This window comes from Phoxinus phoxinus, assembly GCF_949152265.1.
Source record: "Phoxinus phoxinus genome assembly, chromosome: 13".
NCBI lineage: Eukaryota > Metazoa > Chordata > Actinopteri > Cypriniformes > Leuciscidae > Phoxinus > Phoxinus phoxinus.
The window spans coordinates 3,523,040-3,542,095 of NC_136888.1; the positions used below are offsets into that span (position 1 = coordinate 3,523,040).

The 19,056-nt window shown below is 38.0% G+C and overlaps 1 protein-coding gene across 4 annotated transcripts in view; it reads left to right on the plus strand.

The window, feature by feature from the left end:
* Positions 1–19,056, plus strand: part of fermt2 (FERM domain containing kindlin 2) — an 81,368-nt gene that overhangs the window by 541 nt on the left and 61,771 nt on the right. For all 4 annotated transcript variants that reach the window (XM_079633072.1, XM_079633070.1, XM_079633073.1 and 1 more), the window contains exon 2: positions 1,372–1,529. In XM_079633072.1, the coding sequence (XP_079489198.1) occupies positions 1,373–1,529 (157 nt within the window). In that variant the 5' untranslated portion in view covers position 1,372. The remainder of the gene's footprint in view (positions 1–1,371; positions 1,530–19,056) is intronic.

The window sequence follows — 19,056 nt, forward strand, 5'->3', positions numbered from 1 at the left end:
TTTATTTAGTTGGCATTTGGAGCGGGGCTGCTGAGTCTGACGTCATCCAGCCCTAGCTCAGAGATTGACCGTTAGTCGCACGAGCTACAGGTTTAATATCATATTTAGGATTAATAATGATTAAGTATGATATTTTGTTGTAGTTTATTAAATTAGGCGGCTGGTATGATTCAACTAAGGTTACTGCATTTAGTTCACACAGACTTCTTCAAATAATACCAATTCCATTCAGTTTAAACGTGACAAACATTAATGTATTGCAAAAGCGTTTCCAAAGTAAATCTAATGTTTAATTATAATTTAATATGTAGTAATTCTAATACTCTTATCCGCTTTGAATACCTAAAGAGATTATAAGTAAATCGATTTATTGTTTATTTAGCCTACACCTTTTATCATTGATGAAGTATTATTGTATCTGTGCACATTGGTATTAAAGGGATAGTTCACCCAAAAATTAATATTCAGTCATTGATTACTCACCCTCATGTGTTCCAAACCCGTAGGACTTTCCTTCATCTTCTAAACACAAATGTAGATCTTTTTAATGAAATCTAAGAGATTTCTGTCCCTCCATTGACAGCCTACACAACTACCACTGTCACTGTCAAGCCACAAAGGTACCGGTAGTAAAGACATCATTAAAGTAACCCATGTGACTCCAGTGGTTTAACAGCAGTTTTATGTATGGACACGAGTACATTGTTTGCGCAAAAAAGACACACATAGTTGATCACTTTATTTAAAAATATGAATCTCCAATGCACATTTACACAGCAGCGTTTGTTCTCGCATCAACAACACAACACGTGGTGCTCTCATGAATGCCCGTTGGAGATTAATATGTAAATAAAGTGGTAAATTACGTTTTTGAAAGTGGTAGTAGTTGCATAGACTGTCAATGGAGGGACAAAACGCTCTCATATTTCATTAAAAATATCATTTGTGTTTAGAAGATGAATGGGTTTGGAACAACATGAGTAATCAATGACAGAATTAAAAATTTTGGGTGAACTAACCCTTTAACTCAAAATGTCATGTGGTGTCATTAGTGATTCGATTCATTTCTGCGAACCAGTTCTTTCGGACAGTTCGTTTCAATGTTTAAACTGATTAATCGTTTCCTTACGTCATCAAGTAATGATGGCAGGACACATTTATTTTCGACCGGTTACTTCATATGAACCGGGTTCAACCAGCTCAAAAGAACGGTTCGTTCAAGATCCGAACATCACCAGCTCTCTATAATGTCCAAAAACTTTGTCTAGCTATAGCGATCTGTATCTCACTCTCGAGAGCTTTGCTTTACTTCGGGCACTTGTTGCTGGAGTTCCCAGACTTCAGAGCCTCATGTTTGTGATGTTTTTAAAGGATGGCGTTGGACGGGATCCGGATGCCAGACGGCTGCTACGCGGACGGGACCTGGGAGCTGAAGATGAACGTGACGGACCTCAACAGGGACGTGTCTCTCAGAGTCACCGGGGAGATTCACATCGGCGGGGTGATGCTCAAACTGGTGGAGAAACTTGGTACGTACACGGCTCCCTCCCTTCGTTTGAGTTTGCTGGGCCGAATGATGCTCATGCCGACTGCGGTTTCATTGACTCATGGTCGCCAGACACATGATTATTCACTGATAATTCATCATACACTGCATTCAGACACCCAAGCGTGACGTCTAATGTGATTCACAGTGTAGGCATTCTCTCATTGACTGACATATTCCGACCAGACTGTTTAATTAGTTGATATTTGTTCATTTTAAAACTATCTGCAACTGAGACACAATAGCAAAAGTGGCCATTATCCTCAACAGCCTCGTCCATGATAAGGAGGATTTTGTACGTGTTCGGTTGATTAATCGGGATTTTTTAATAATCGTACTAATTCTACACTCTTGTGAATAAAGGCTCTTTATTGGCATTGATGGTATTATTAGTATTGGTATTATTATTAGTATTGATGGTTTCATTGAGAACCTTCAACATTCGTGGACAGTTGTTTATAGTGGAAAAAGGTTATTTTAGATTATTAAAATGGTGATTTTGTGCTACCTAAAGAATAAAAAAAAAGATTATAATATGCAGGATTCGTACAAAGTGCTTGAATTTGACTTTTTGAAATTGAAGTCCTGAAAAAACCCTTGAAAACAGCCATATTTATGAAAAGGTACTTGGGAAAAGTGCTTGAATTATTCGAAGACATAGCCAAATGTGAAATTATTGCTTAATTTTATTGATATTAAAGCAATCTTTTGACACAAAATTATTGCGGCAGCCATTTTGCATAGCTATGAGCGTGATATTGCTCATAAATATCCACGTATACATGATTGTGTTTTTATTCTTCAGGTCAATCATATTCATATATTCATGGGAGAAAAAATCAGTTTGAATAAATAAATATATTTATTATAATAACCTTTCAATGGTTAGTTACCACAGTCATTAATGTGCTGCACTTTATTTGTACCATTTTGATTTTTTTAGTTTATTTACCTTTTTTAGAATTTCAAAAGATATTAAGATGTATAAGATGAAAACCAAAAAAAGTAGTGTTTGAAAAGCCCTTGAAAGACCTGGATTTTATTTTACAGTATATGAACCCTGTCTATGGCATAACTGCAAAAAAAGCTTAATTTTAAGAGTGTATGAGGATGGCGACACCTCAGCTATAGCCATAATGACGGATTCAGAACGATTTCTTCCCAACTTCTGAGCGATTTACATTGAAAGCCAATCAGAATCCACCGGTAGAATTCATAAATCAGTGTTATATCGGACATCACGTTCTATAGATGTGTGATCGTTTAATGGAAAACCCTTAACGGACGATTATTCTCTTGCATTATTAAATGGATGGACGTGTTTGTGTGATATTTATTTTTGGTTAGATATGATATTAAAAGTGTCTTCCTGGCGATGTCCTTGCAGTTCATCTTGTTGTTTGTTGAGGTATAGAACAAAACAGCCTTTGTTTTCCACACTCTTCCCACTCCATGAAGACGAAGATGAAGAACACATGTCCACTGATCCTCCTTTGCGGAGCCATTGCATTATTAGCACACTTACCGTACATTTTTCTGCATGTGTTGCTGGGATGTTCGGTGTGTGTTTGTGAACTCCTTGAATGCTTGACACTTTATAGTGTCTGAAACGTGTTGCTGTAAACCATCAGCTGTGACATCTGTTGTTTTCTTCTGTGCTGGTGAATGAGGCACACCAGGACCTCCTGTGGCTCTGCCTTCATCTTTGACCGAAGATGTTAAAAAAGCAGCTTTGTTTGAGGGTAAATGTGTGAGAAAACTCATCTAGCCGTGGTCATTAGGGACTGGTTACCCATGATGCTCGTGCATTAACCCTGTAAACTCTCCAGGAATGTGTGGTTGTGCTGGTTTAGAGCACATGTTAGCTATTAACCCTCAGAGAAACTTCATTTCTCGTGACCCGAACACGCTGCTTGAAGATACCTGCTGAACAGACATGTTGCTGTTGTTCTCCTTTGTGCTTCGTTACTGTGTTTTGGTGATGAGAAAGTTTGTCTGTTGGCTCATTAACCCCACATCTGTCATTTTAGAGGCCTCTAAATCAGTGGTTCCCAACCTTTTTTTGTCTGAGACCCCCTTTTTCCCAAGACAATATTTTAGTTTACACATTTAATGATATTATCGCTCTTGTAAGCTTGCAGCAAGGATAACAAAATATGTTGTTTTCAAACAAACGGTATGTTTACTATAACCAGATATGTTTGTGCACAAATAATAGCCTATAATATAACAGAAACATCAGTAGGCCTTTGTAATTTAAAAACGTAAGCCTAGGGGTAGCCTACAAATTGGCCATATTTGAAATGCAATAACAAAAATATTCACACTGGTGTGTAGCTATATATATATATATATAAAAAGAATATAGGCTAATAAATGACTGCTGTCTGGGACCTCAATACTTGCATGCTATTTGTGAGGCTTTATTTTTTACGCTTTTGGCGCTATAGCGAGCGATAATAAACTTGCGTTTATTAACAGAATAATGCGTCTTTCGGAAGAACATTGTAGCCGGAACTACTTCTCTCTGTGTGTACGTCTGTGACGAGTCACGCAGGTCCTAGGCTACTCCGCAGCGGTCCGAACCAGTGTAAAATAGTCCCAATGTAAACACTTATTATAGGAGTACCAGTGGTTCAGGATAAGACAAAAACACGGATTGGAAAATGGATTCATGATGAACTCGCTCATTATATAAATTGTGTAAATTTTGAATAGAAAAAAGTTAAGGACTTTTATTTAATGCTCATTGCTCAAAACTTCAAAAAAAATGTTTTGACCCCCCTGTTGGGAACCGATGCTCTAAATGATCAACACATTGCATTTTCACACTATCTAATACAGTTCGTCTGTCTCTGACTGAGAGTTTAGACTCTTTTATCAAGTAAAAGTCTTGTAGTGTAGTAATTGTACAAACGTCCTGCTTCAGCTCGAGCTTCACGAGTCTTTCTGTGTCAAATCTGCTCTGCTTTGCTGATGAACTTTTACATTGTTACTAGTAATATTTCAACAGGAACGCTTACTGCACTGAAGCTGGTTTACTTGTTCAATAGTATTGAATATGATCATCAGGCTTTTGAGGAAGGTTTATTTGTTCATCTCTTAATCATCATTGTATTGCATTGTATTGTTTTAAAACTACAGATCTTTGATCATAAAAATAAGCACTTAAGTATCATCTTACTAAGATGTGATCCTGGACCACAAAACCGTCATTTGGGTCAAAACATTGAGAAAATCTCCTTTAAAGTTGTGCATTTATGTTCACGATTGTGCTGCATTCACTCACAAAAATACATGTTTTATATATTTACGGCAGGAAATTTACTAAATATCTTCATGGAACATGATCTTTACTTTATCATAATGAATTTTGGCATTAAAAAAATGGATAATTTTGACCCATACAATGTATTGTTGGCTATTGCCACATATATACTCGTGCGACTCGTGACTGGTTTTGTGATCCAGGGGGTCACATATATTATTGGCAGATATAGAGTGACGACTGATATTTAAATGCAGTTTGCTTTCAGTTTAAACAACTCAAACATGCGCTTTAGCCTGGGACTAGCTTAAGTCTGTGAAACCGGTGTTAAGGTCGTGCTGTACAGGGTTAAAGGGATCAGCAGTGCAGCGAGTTCTTGGATGCTTTGTGCTCTTGGTTTGCCAAATAAAAATAAATTATATTTTGACATATTGTGGAATCTGCCAATTCTGGATAAATTGAGAACCAAAATTTTTTTTTTTTTTCAAACAGAGATCACAGTTCTTCCAAATACTTCATTAATCATGATTACTCTATGAATCCGCATTGTTTGAATGAATGAATCGATGACAAATTATTGTTTTTTAACAGTCGATGTAACTGATGCAATCTTTATTTGAAGTTATTTTCAAGAGGTGATTTATCGCTTCCATAAGCATCAGTGTTTTTTAACCGAACTATAAACTTTCATCCCAGTTCTTTTTGATAATATGAATATTTGTAGACTAAAATAATGACACTGTGAGGTTGAAAAGAACCGGTTTCATATCTAGCCTGTGCATGACAACGGCTCTCTCTGGGTCAGAACGCAGATCTGAATGATCTCTGTGATCGTATCAAAGGTTTAATAGACGGAGACGAATCGTTGTCATTTAGGAAGAAGATTCCCTGGGTGTTTGAATCGAGATTGCGATCTTCTAACAATTAAAATAACAATGTTATTTCTCAAAGTCGTTGCTGAACATTGTTAATATTTGAAATTGTTAATTATTATGAGCTTTTCTCATTTGTAATGTCTCTCAGGCATCTCTCTTTCTACAGTCTTTTTTCAGATCTCCCAGTTGCTCGTTCTCTCTCGTCATACGCCCCCTAATGCTGATTGGCTACACGCTTGTTGTTGTGTCGGTCCGACCAGCTTTCAAATACCGCTTTATTACCCCACCTTTAATTCTGCAGCTCTATTCTGAATTAATGGAGAAGGTGAAACCATCCTTGTGTGATTTTTATTTGTATTTTTTTGTATTTTTTTTTTGAGAAATGAAGAAGCTGTGTCTTGCATGACAGGGTTAACTGACTGAATAAGACTCTAGACTCTTTGGCACTTATCTTTCCCTTCATCCTGCTGTGATATATTGGTACGTATTAAAGAACAGACGCCTCTAAATTGTTCTCAAATGACTGTCGTCACATGTTTTCATGATCTCTGTGATTGGAGGAAAGGGGTCGAATGACTCTTCTTTGTGACTTTTATTTTGTCCTTGTAAGATAGACCAGTCTGTCCTGCTTTATGAAGACAAAGATGCCTTACACCTCTGGCGTTTATGTTTCATAATCCATTCTACCCTCGACATGATATTCCTGTCCTGCACGTCCTTCATTTACACTTGGTTGTTTCAACCCATGTTTGGGTCAAATAATGACAAACCCAACCGTTGGGTTTAAACATTTTATTTCATAATTTAAACCAACGGTTGGGTTTGTCCATTTTTGACCCAAACATGGGTTAAAACGACCCAGCATTTTCTAGAGTGTACAATGATAGTGTGCTAACGATACCCTCATGTCACGATTCGATACATGTCACGATACTGAACTCACGATATGATATTGCTGCGATACTCCAAGACATATGGGAAAAACGTTAACAAGGTGACTTGGTGCTGGTAGTCCAATGCACAGGACAATAGAGACACCAGAATAAAAATATTTGTCATTCTGAAGCTGAAAATACAGAATTATTGTAGATGAATGCTTTCACTTTTTCACTGACTAGATATATTTAAAATAATGTAGGCCACTTTTTACTGGTAACAAAGACATTTGGCATTATCAGGACACACAAATATCCCCCATTGCATTATTATACATTATATTCAACATTATAGTAGTTTAATCTGTAGTGCTGACACTGAAACTCTGTAAAAAATTTCTCACGCAGAAATTTTGGGTGAACTGAACACTATACATATTGTCACTATCCACGATACATGTTGTTGTATTTTTGTATTGCGATATATTGTGACACGATATTGTGACACCCCTAGTTTGAATGCATTACAAGTTTCATGTTCATTTAAAATATGAATTAAGAATAGGAAAAGTGCAACGGGTTCACTTTGCTTTGACATTTGTCCAAGTAGCCTGATAGTTTCAAACAAATCAATTAACTTTTTTTCATTTTTTGAAATGCTTGCAGGGAGAAGTGTTGAACACTTGCCAAAATTAGCCGTAGAAATGAATTAGGCTAGAACATGTTTACAATAAATGTTTTATGGTGACTGAGAAGGGGTCTTGTTCGGTTCACACAGTTTTGTCGTACCCACAAGGTCATTTTGTCAAGGTAAGGACATCATTATGTTGTGGCCACGAGATGACAGAAAGGACTGAAAACTAAGTTAGCTCCACTGCTTTCAGGGAAAACATTAGCAATGCAGTGCTTTTCCCTGGATATTATGAGCCTAGGGGATAGGAACCTCATACCCTCCAGGGGAAACAACAATTTTGTTCATTTTAAAGTTAAAAGTCCCCCCTTAGTCAATCATTTTATCCCTTAAAACTCATCTTTGATCACCAAAATGTTATGATTTTGACACAAAAATGTCTTCATGCCTTAAAATAGCTTGAATGTAATGCGACACCCTTGCCTTATAGGCAGTTTTATGAATATGCAAATGAGCCCCGCCTCCACTCACTCACAATGCTGTCGACTTATGAATTTACACATGGTTTGTCTTAAAGCAGATTAAAAACACCACATAGACACATAAACAACATTGAAAGCTGGATTTTCAAACACAGGGGGACTTTAAATACATCAATTTGGTGCATTTTGAGAGTTCAAAATGAGTAAAAAGTCTTTGCTTTGACTTGTACCTCAACTTGAAAGTTGACACAACCCTCTTTTAGTTTTTCTCTTTTAGAAATTGCATTACTTTTACACTGTTTTGTTTAGATATATAAACAATTAGAATATAATAATAATACTTTTACATTGTTTTTGTTATAATAATATACTATTGTACATTATTATACTTTACTTTTGTCTAAGTTTCACTTCACTTGCAAAGTTGCAAGAGTTATACATTTTATAGGCATAAATGTAATTAAAACTGCAAGAGTGGACCGAGACTAATAAAAGTACGGTAATTTGACTGCTCTTCTGTTTGAATTGGGCTTTGATTCGGTAAATTGCATAAAACTTAACACAAGAAAAGTCCATGTCAGTGTCATTTTAGTATCGTTAAAGTTTTAGTTATTTAGTTGTTTTTTTTTGGCTTTTTTTAAGTGTCTGTAGTGTTTATATAGTTTTTTTTAATACATTTTTGTGTTAGTTTTAGTTATTTTAGTCCATCAATTTAACTAGGCCTAAATGAAAATGAGAAATGTTGCCCATGGCAAGTTGGAATAAAATATGTTTGTGTTTTTTTTTTTTTTTAAGTTTGCATTTGGCATTCAGTTATGTTGTCCAAATAAAAGCCCTTCTGTAACTAGTAAGAGCACAAGCATAAATATATTTTTAGCAAAACTATTGATCATTGGATATCACATCCATCCACAACCTAACCATAAGCTCAATGGTAACCATAAAAACTTCAACATAAAAGAAACTCTTCCAAATGTCAAACATTACTGAACATTAAACATTAACAGGTCTTCACTCAAAAACGCATACATTAACACTTAATTTCAACATTTACTCTCCTGATTAGGCCAAATCTAATGATGCAATAGTTTTAGAAAGTTTGTTCAGCACCCTCAGTATAGTCGCGCATGTTCATCTCTTCTCTGTCCTGCACAGCGAAAGGTTTTTGATGTTGTAATAGAATAAATGGAAATGCCAGGAAAGCACTCTCTCATTGATTACAGTGCTCATTTCCTGAAACAGCATTTCAGCAGATTCTATTTAATAATTAATGATCCGGGGCCTTGATGGCTTTTATTTGCCAGTTCAGAGGAACAGTGTGTTCCTCACTTCGAAGTGTACTTGATTTGGCTGGGAGTGTGTGTCTGCTGCACTACTTAATTTTGACTCAACATGTGCTTCAGAAAAGAAACGCAAGGAAGTCAAGTGTAGGAGACTGAGACCTGGGTGACAGTTGATTTCTTATTTTAGCTTTTTATGTAAGATGGTGTGTTTAATGCTGAGGTTTTACACCGAGTCCTAACCAGACGCGATAAGATTCCAGCGACAACAAATTTGCCTGTCAAAAATCAATCAATCGCAAGAAAATGGATAAGTAGCTACATAATCAAACTCACAAATATTACACCATTTAAACATTATTAAAAATACATAGGCTACTGAGTTACTATAACAATCTTTGTCAAATAATACACTTGTTTGTTCACAGTTTGAACGTTCTTGTTTCCATTTGTTTAATTTAAATTTAGTTTTTGTTTAGGGACATCCCTAGTTAGGACAAAAACTCACAAAAGGCTGTGAATGCACAAGCGAACTGGACTGTGCTAGTCATGAAAGTGTAACTCTCTTTCCGCATTAATGCGCTGAAAAACGGGCGAACAAAAATGCACAGCATTCCTGTAGTCGTGTTCTCATTATAAGTTTATGAAGCCAATATATCAGATTTGTGCTGCACATGTTGGACTTCTCTGTATCTTCCTTTTCCTAAGTGATTACAATCATATTTCAAGCAATTTAAAATACTACAATTATACAAAAATAATAGGTTAAAAATAGGTTATTAATCTTTTTTTTTTAAAGTCATTTACGGGTTCTCTGATTAACATGGAAAATATGCATTTTAATGCGTCACGTCGCGTGTAGTTGGGACACGGTGTTAGTTGTTCAGATATCATTCTGAATAATCGGCGGACAAATTTAGTCGTTTTTATTTCTATAATGTTACACTCATAACTGAGGGTTGACATCACATGTTTCTAAAGCACTAAACACATCTGTGTTGACTGTCTGTCAATGTAAATTGTATTTCTTGACTGTCAAATGTGTAATCTCAATGGCCTATTCCTGATAAGCATGTTATTAAAGGAATTTTTTACTTTATATTCTAGCGTTTTTCTATGCAGAGGCGCAATCTTTGACCCACCAGAATCACTGGCGTTCTGTAGTTTACCACAGCACACACACACACACACACTGCTTTCACAGACTGTGTGAAGCGCTCAAACGACCCATCTGCAATTGATTTTGAAAACGGTCTTGGTCTGCCGTCTCTCCATCATACAAAACTACACACGTCATGTTTCAGAGACTGAACGTAGCACCATCCCCTCCTCAGGAGGCTGGACCTTCATTGGTTTTCCCTCCGCAGTGCTGTTTAAATCATAATATTTCTTAAGAGTAAGTGGAGACATCTTAAATGGAGCAGGGCACATTTTGTTCAGACTATGTGGCAAATGCTGTGAGTCTATAATAGAGTAAGAATCTGCAGTGTGTCATAATGTGAGTGCTGGCCAAAAGACCAAAAGAAACCCTGCCCTCTTAAGGCAGTGAAGACACACACACACACACACACTCATCCACTAATACTGGCGAAGGGAGCGCGTATATTATTAGAATGTGAAACGGAAACCCTAAAAAGTAAGCAAGCTCAAAATGACATAGTTGAGACTGAGTCCTCTTGAACAAACGTTTGGTTCGTCGTGAGGAATTGTAATGGAGGGAAAGGGATGATAGAGATTCTCCACTATGGAGATTTGTGAATTGTGACGTGGGCGAGGGACTTTCAGCAAACAGGAAATGACTTCGGACGTTTGGCTCGTTCCCTGGATGTTGCCGTCATCCTGATATTTTCTGCTGCTGCTCACAGATTCTTTCATTGTTTTCATACTTGATTTAAAAAACATCAGTCATTTATGACAAAACCACTAATTGACCAAACTTCAGTATGGAATAGCATAGTTTTACTTTTCCAGAAACTAAAAGGTTGTCGTCTTAAAGTGCCCCTGTTGTCAATAACCCTTAAAACTCATCTTTGATCAGCAAAATTAAAATTTTAAATGTTTTTTTCCTTGAAGAAAATGTCTTCATGCCTTAAAATATCTTGAATGTAACTTGCCTCATTTAGTATATGCGTGGTTCTATGAATATGCAAATGAGCCCCGCCTCCACTCACTCACACAGCTCAGAGATCCACTGGTTGACGATCACACGTTGATCTGATTGGTTACAAGGTAGTGTGTGACGTCAGAAACACCAGCGATTTCAAACCGTGTTTTTGAGACTGTCTTTGGTTCACTGCAGTTTTAAGCAGAAAATACTCAGCAATGCTGTCGACTTATGAACTTACACATGCTTTGTCTTAAAGCAGATTAAAAACACCACATAGACACATAAACAACATTAAAAGCTGGATTTTCACCACAAGGGGACTTTATAGGGATACTTCACCTCTAGAAAGATGAATTTGTATTGGCTCATGTATGTGGTAGAAATGTGAAATCATTTTTGAATTTGGAGCCTTCTAGACTGAGAAAAGCCAGAACATGTATTTGTGGCTCATGTGGATGGAAGACAACAACTCCCAGAATGCACTTGCTTCACTGCCCTACGAGGCCACTCCCAAGCCACGCTTACCAGTAAGAGCGTGCAGTTAAACAACAAGGCTAGGCTACTAGTGAGTCTCTGTGAGTCTGCCCGGGATTTCGAGATCGCCCAAAATGTCCGGGATTCGGCTTTTGCGTTCTACAGTCGCCGTTCCTCATGTTTACTGCGGCGAGCGGGACGAGACTGACGGCCGCGGGAGAACGGCGCGAGGCCGGTGGCGTGATTACTGATGAGACGCACCTGTGAGACGCACCGTATCTCTCACGGAAGAGCGGGAATTTTCTTAGCGATGTTAAAACGCACATTAACCCATCACTTGTTTAGCATTCATGTAAACACTACACTCAGATTCACCAATCGGGATGAACTCAGTTAGATTGAAACAAAAGGTGTGTGTGTAAACAATGAATGGCGACTGCAGAAAGCAAAAGCCGAATCCCGGACATTTTGGACGATCTCGACGGCTGGACATGTCCGGGAAAAAGAGGATGGTAACCGGCACCGCTACTACTCGGTTTTCTCCACAGAGCAAGAGCCTGTTAGCTTAGCTTCCAAATAAAAGATGGCTGACACTATTTGTACATTCTGTGAGTGAGATCTCAGCCTCTATGGGCGGGCTGAAGACATGCGGATCTAGCGCCTCCTACTGGCTGTAGTCTCTCGCCTCTGGCCAAAAAAGCCTCCGATGACACAAAATGCCGTTTTTTGCGTCATCTGAGGATTTTTTACAGACAAAAAATACATAAATCTCTCGTCTCAGGGGGACATGAGGGAGGAAAGCACGGTCATTTGAAAATACTACAGGTTTTCTACTGATACAAAGCTTAATGCTAAATCCTGAAGTATCTCTTTAAACTATTTTAAACGGATATTTCTGTCCTATACGATCCTGCTGTGATCATGGCGAGGCGCAGCGAGAGGAATGTGGAGGAAATGCAGGATTTATCAGAGGATGCATCATTTCCTCCCCTTTCCTTCCTCGCATTAAGAGATTTGTGGATGTGTTTGCTTGCCCAACTACTGGGCAATACTTTAAAGTCACGATCATGGATTATTATGTGCTGATGATTATTTGTGATTGTTTTTTTCATGCCTAATACATATTTTTTTTATATATTATTTAATGTGTATAATTAAATAGGCCCATTTGATTTTCTTTAATGCTGTGAAAATTAAAATTATATTAAAATATTTCTCCTTTTTTTCAACTTTAAGTTTGGTCCACCGTACATTAACTCTGCACCTGAATATAATGCAGTCTGATTAAACCTACAAGGCTTAATTTAATTTGAAGACTTTTGACTGTCTCCACAAATGCATTGGCCCGTCATCTCCTCATCCTGTGACTCCACGCTGTTAACTGTGTGTGTGGAACAAGAATGCTTGGCATTACGCAAATGTTAAAGTAAAACCAGGGCCGTTACGCATGTTAATTCTTGATATGTGATATAAGCGTTTGCATGAGTTTGCTGTGAACAAGAAGCGTCTATTCTTCACACTCTCTGACTGAGGTCTCTCTTCACCTTTACAGTTCTGTAGAAATGGTGTAATGATGTGTGATGCAAAGAACGAGCTGGTGTTTATTGTTGAATGAAGTATCATAAATGACTGTGGTATTATTTAAAGGGGTGGTTGATTATGATTTCACTTTTCTAGCTGTAGTTAGTGTGTAATGTTGCTGTTTGAGCATAAACAACATCTGCAAAGTTACAACACTCAAAGTTCAAAGCAAAGGGAGATATTTGCTTTTAAAGAAATGGCTTTTTAAGGACTACAACAAACGGCTGGTAGGAACTACACGAGCTTCTTCCCGGGTTAGTGACATCACCAACCCTAAAATTTACATAAACCCCGCCCCCTGAACACGATTATAGATTATCAAGACAGAATATGCTAACCAATGACTAGAAGATAACTACACATAAGCTACATAAATTCATCAACTAAACATTCAGAAATGTCCTGTTGTCTGACTCCAGTTTGAACATAAAAAAATAAAAGTTTTATACATTTTCAGTGTGTGTGTGAGAGGTAAAAAGACAGGAGTTGTTGAAGCTCCGCCCCCTGTGTCGGGAGCAGCAGCTCATTTGCATTTAAAGAGACAGACACAAAACGGTGTGTTTTTGCTCACCCTCAAAAAGTGACAACTTTAACATGATATATACAAATATCTGTGGGGTATTTTGAGCTGAAACTTCACATACACACTCTGGGGACATCAGAGACTTATTTCACATCTTGTGAAAAGGGCATTATACCACCCCTTTAAAAGTTTTCCTTCCACTTACTGTGACGTCCTCCCATCAGTCCTTGTTTCATCCACAGACGCCTTATTTTGGCCATTAGGAAGGTGCATTTTTTTACTGCTTGTTAAATATAAGCAGCACGGCACAAAAGTTCATGTGCAATATAGTAGATTGGTTAGTATGCTAAAATAGCGGGAAACTATATTTGTGCAGTGTGTCAAAAAATTTATTCAGATTTAAAGCTTGTGACATAAAAGCGCACATCAGCCCGATCACTTTATTTAGCGTTCATGTAAAAACTACATTCGGATTCATCAACAAACAAGAAACAAGTGTCCATGTAAATGTAGCTAATAGTCAAGATATGTTTTTTTTCAGCTGTTCACAAATTTGAGTGAATTTTTGCAATGAATTATTATTCTCATAATGTGAAGGTTTGTTGGTTTGCACATGAATGTTTCTCTGTGGTTGAACGCTGACTGCAGCGTGTGTGTTGGTCTTCAGGGTTTAATCTACGAGACGGGAAGTCGTTACGCTGAGCAGAAGCCCTACCCAGCACAGAGCTTTCCTGTGGCGTTGATCAAATCTAGCTGGGATTTACTGTTTTAGACTTGCTTACTTACACTGAAGCCCTCTGGGAAGACAAACAGCTTCATGTCTGCTTTCAAGCCTGGCTTTAGAAGCTCGGTAATCAAATTATTTCAGCATTATGTATGGAAATATACATTATTTATGAGCTTTTAGTATTCTACAATTTATAATATTTGTCTGAACTGCTCCGTTTTTTTGTGTTTCTTGAATATGCAACAGAAATAAGATCACTGGCAGTCATTTTAATAATCATTTACAGTGTTGTTCATGTGAATGTATGCAAGTATGTGAATATTTCTATTGAATTTTCTTGATTTTACAGGGATCCAGACTGCGGCTAAAACGGATGCATTTGCGACCAAAACTATTAATTTGATAATATAAAATATAAATATAGCATTTAATTTGCGACGATATAAATGTAATGATTTAAATTGCGTGCCTTTTTACCTGCATGTTCTGTGATGAGTGGCCCATCACATCTTTTGTTGTGTTGTTGACGTAATAAAATGAGACGACGCACAGCAAAGTTGCAGTGGCAAAAAACCTCACTGAGTTTGAGCGTCAAAATACAAAATAAATCAGCTGAGGATCAGCTTTCCACGTCAGAAACGCATGTCAAACGGAAAATCTCATCTCTATCGAGCACTGACGGCTGTGGCAGAAAGGGAGAGAAAACGGTGGAGACGTGTCAATGAATGAACATGCGAGTTCTGTAATAGTGCAGGAGGTACCGTCTATTTCATGTACACACAGATCAACATGTCAGGTGTGAGGACACCAACTAATCGTCAACAATTCTAGTTTTTAATTGATACTGATATGGATTCTTATTCTCAATATCTTAATCTTTGCTGTTTTCTGTTACTGTCTGCAGTAAGATTTCCTCTTAAAGGGATAGTTCACCCAAAAATTACAATTCTGTCAGTAATTACTCACCCTCATGTTGTTCTAACGTTAGAACGTAGGCTCACTATTGGCCGACGCTGGTCATGTGTGTGATGCGTGTGATGCTGGCCAATAGTGAGCCTGTGTTCTGACATACAACCCAGAAGCGCTGCGCTGTTATGCTGCGTTCACACCAAACGCGAATCGAGCGTCTGGTGTAGGAATGTCAACGATTAATCGACGATCGATTAATTGTGGATACTACATTTAATCGGTACAACTTCTCGATCATGGATTAAGCAGGTTCATGCGCGTGCGCTGCTCAACCGCGTTTAGTGTGTTTAGTTTGGGACCATTTTACACCTTCATTATGACTAAGTTTATGTGTTCATTCGCAGCCTTTGTTTTGTGCAAATGTAAGTTGTAATATTGTGTTTATTTAGTGTATGCCGATCTATATCTGATTTATCTTATATTGGATGCATCCCTTGAATGAGCGCTGTAGTGCGCGTGATCAGCTTCAGCGCGCGGCTCAAACGGCACTGCATGACTATTAATGACTATTGGCAGGACTGTCATATTACATAACATTATAAAGAGAACAATATTGTAATAAAACATTGTGCATTATTTGGGTTTAGTTGCCGTGTCGCGTTGCTCCAGGAAGAGCGCGTCCACAACATGATCATTCTGAATGAATGGCACGTAACTTAGTTCAAGTTCACTTGTGCATTCGCGTCATTTTGTGCAGAAATAATTTGTAATATTATGTTTATTTTGAATATATCTGATGAATATCATATAGGATGCGTTTCTTTGAGTTAAATAACGCGCTAGGGTGCTCCAGTTTAGCTATTCATTCAGCGCGCGCAGCTCAAACAGAAATGCACGACTAATAATAACGATGAATAATTTGGGACTGACATATTACACCACATGAGAACACTATTGTATTAAATGGTTGTGAATGCATTGGGTTTAGTTGCCGTCTTCAGTGTGTTTAGGGAGAGCTCGTCCAGTCACACACTCTGCATCTGAGGCGGCGCTGGTGACGCGTTGTATAGTAGTCATTATATTTGATTATTAAATAATCAATGACATCGAAACATTCATCCATCGATCATGGGAATTTGTGAAAATTGACATCCCTAAACAACTGTTACAATAAAACATCAATTGAGCAATATAACATGCATTTTTATTCAGTATATAATAGGGGTGTAACGGTACACAAAAATCACGGTTCGGTACGTACCTCGGTTTTAAAGTCACGGTTTGGTTTATTTTCGGTACAGTAAGGGAAAGAAATGCAAACATTAAACTGCAGGTTGTTTATTACTATAAACTTTTTTTTAACAGTTTGTTTACACTTTTTTAAACACTTTTTAATATAATAAAATATATATATATAAAATAAAAAAAGAAGAAGAAATAAAATACTGCTGCAAAGTTCTCCACTAAATAAAATACTCTCAGTCTCAAACCAATATCACATAATAAATTTAATGAAAAATATAAATAAATAACTATGATTACAGTGCAGCATTACCAATTCCAGCTTGTAGGCCTGCTCATATTTAAAAATTAAGGCTGGGAATCGATAAAAAAATGAACTAATTAATTGCACAATTTGCTGTTATAAATTGCAATTCCTCAAATATATATAACTATACCAGCTCAGCAAATAGAAGTGTACTACTGAGAAATTTCACCTTATTTGAGCGGACTTTGCTTTTCCAGTGCGTGATCGGTACATGATTGGAGTGTTTGGGCCGTTAACGACAGAGCAGAACGCGCAGCGCAAACACGGACTCGAACATTGAGCAGAGAGCGCAGCGGGCCGACACACACACACACACACACACACACACACACACACGGAACGGAGAGTGCGGCGGCGCACGCAGAGCGGAAAAGCTTTTTTTCGCCCTGCAGTCTATTTCATTGGTTTAGGTTACAGTGACGACGGGTAAAACTTTAGAATCAGCTGCAGGGCGGGATTGCGCTGAACGCGGAGCCTTCCGCCACTTAATATGTTCGTGTGGAAACACGAAAATGTACCTATGTTCCGCACACAAAATATTGCATTCAGTCATTCGGTACACACGTGCACCGAACCGAAAGCCCTGTACCGAAACGGTCCGGTACGAATACACGTACCGTTACACCCCTAGTATATAAGCAATATTTTGCTTTTTATGTTAAAGACACTATTGATACTGTGAAAAATTTACATTCTCAGGAAAATAGCCGCTTATCATTTAATCGTTAATCGATCGATAAGGTCTATCAACTAATGATTAATGAATTAATCAATAATTTGCATCCCTAGTCTGGAGCGAGCGATTTCCATGTAAAGTCAATGTAAAGACGCACTTACGCTCGTCTGGAGGTCCTGCAGCGCGATAGACGCATTTAACGCGGCGGAGTGGATGCGATTTCGCCTCATTCGCACGAAAGAGGTGAATTCGCCTTTGGCTAAGCCACGCCCAAGAATGTAGATTGACCAATCACAGCGCAGCCAAGAACGAGCTCCCACAGAGAGTCCGACACTTTTTCACAGCGCTCCATTGACTTTAACACAGGCGGCTCATATTTCTGGTCTCGGCAGGCTATCACCGTCGTAGTTTTATCAAAAATATGGTTAAACGTTGTGCCTGGGGCGTTTGTAACACAGATACGCGTTTCCCAGAGAGGTTGGAGGAGGGTCCGTTTTTTCCCTTCCCAAAACCGAAGTAAAACACTGACAAGTGTCGTCTTTGGATTAAACTGTGTGGACGTCCTCAGTCAGCGAAAGATCAACAAGCTCACTTTTGCTCTAAGATACATTTAGCTTTTAACCTTACTGTGAAGTTATACTAGTTAGACAGTTGTATATGTTATGATTTCGGTTCTCTGCCCTAATTGTTGATACGCTAGCACACGCTGCTAATAAATACAACTTTATACTCGCGTAGTCCGTTTGCTTTGTAAATAATAACGATTATAGAAGTGCATAGAGACCTACCCAGCTTTGTATGAACAGTGTTTCTCCTGATATTGTTAGTCCCAGCCTCCGTCTCCATTAGGATATGCGGTGGTTAATTTTTTGACTGTGACCGTTGCTTTTGCCTGTATTTGGATGCCTTGTTGTTGCTTGCGTTTCTCCGGTATGTCTTGAATAAAGCCTTCGAACGCACACTGAGCCCCTTCTGCCTACTTCTATCGGACACTTTATTTGCTGCTTTATAAAAGTTTGATAAAATTTCAGCAGGAAGAGCCGTCACAGCATAAACCATGTTGATACCAAACCAGAGCCCAGATGAAGTTGTCGGAGGTAGCAACAGTAACTAAAGGGGGCGGGGCTTAGCCAAAGGTAAATTGATCGCCTGGTGCGATACACGCGAGTGATTTTATTTGGTGCTTTTTGTGCATTCACGCGATTGAAGCGAGTCTGGCGCGCGAGTTGAAAAATCTGAACTTTGGCGTCTGTTCACGCCGTGTTAACCAATCAGGAGCCTGCTTACTGCTGTCATGTGGTCACGCAGGCTCACCCAGAGTCACTCATTCAACAAATAAGAATGACAATACGGATTGTAAAGAACAACATATTATACAGTTATGTGTTTTATTGGGAAAATTACATACACATAAAAAGAAGTGGGCTCAAGGTAAACCACATTTTATAAATGACTTTACATTATATATACATCTTTTGGAACAAACTAAAAACAAAAAAGCAATGAAAACATGTAATGCTTTGAAAGCACTGGATTTTATGTAAAATGAACGA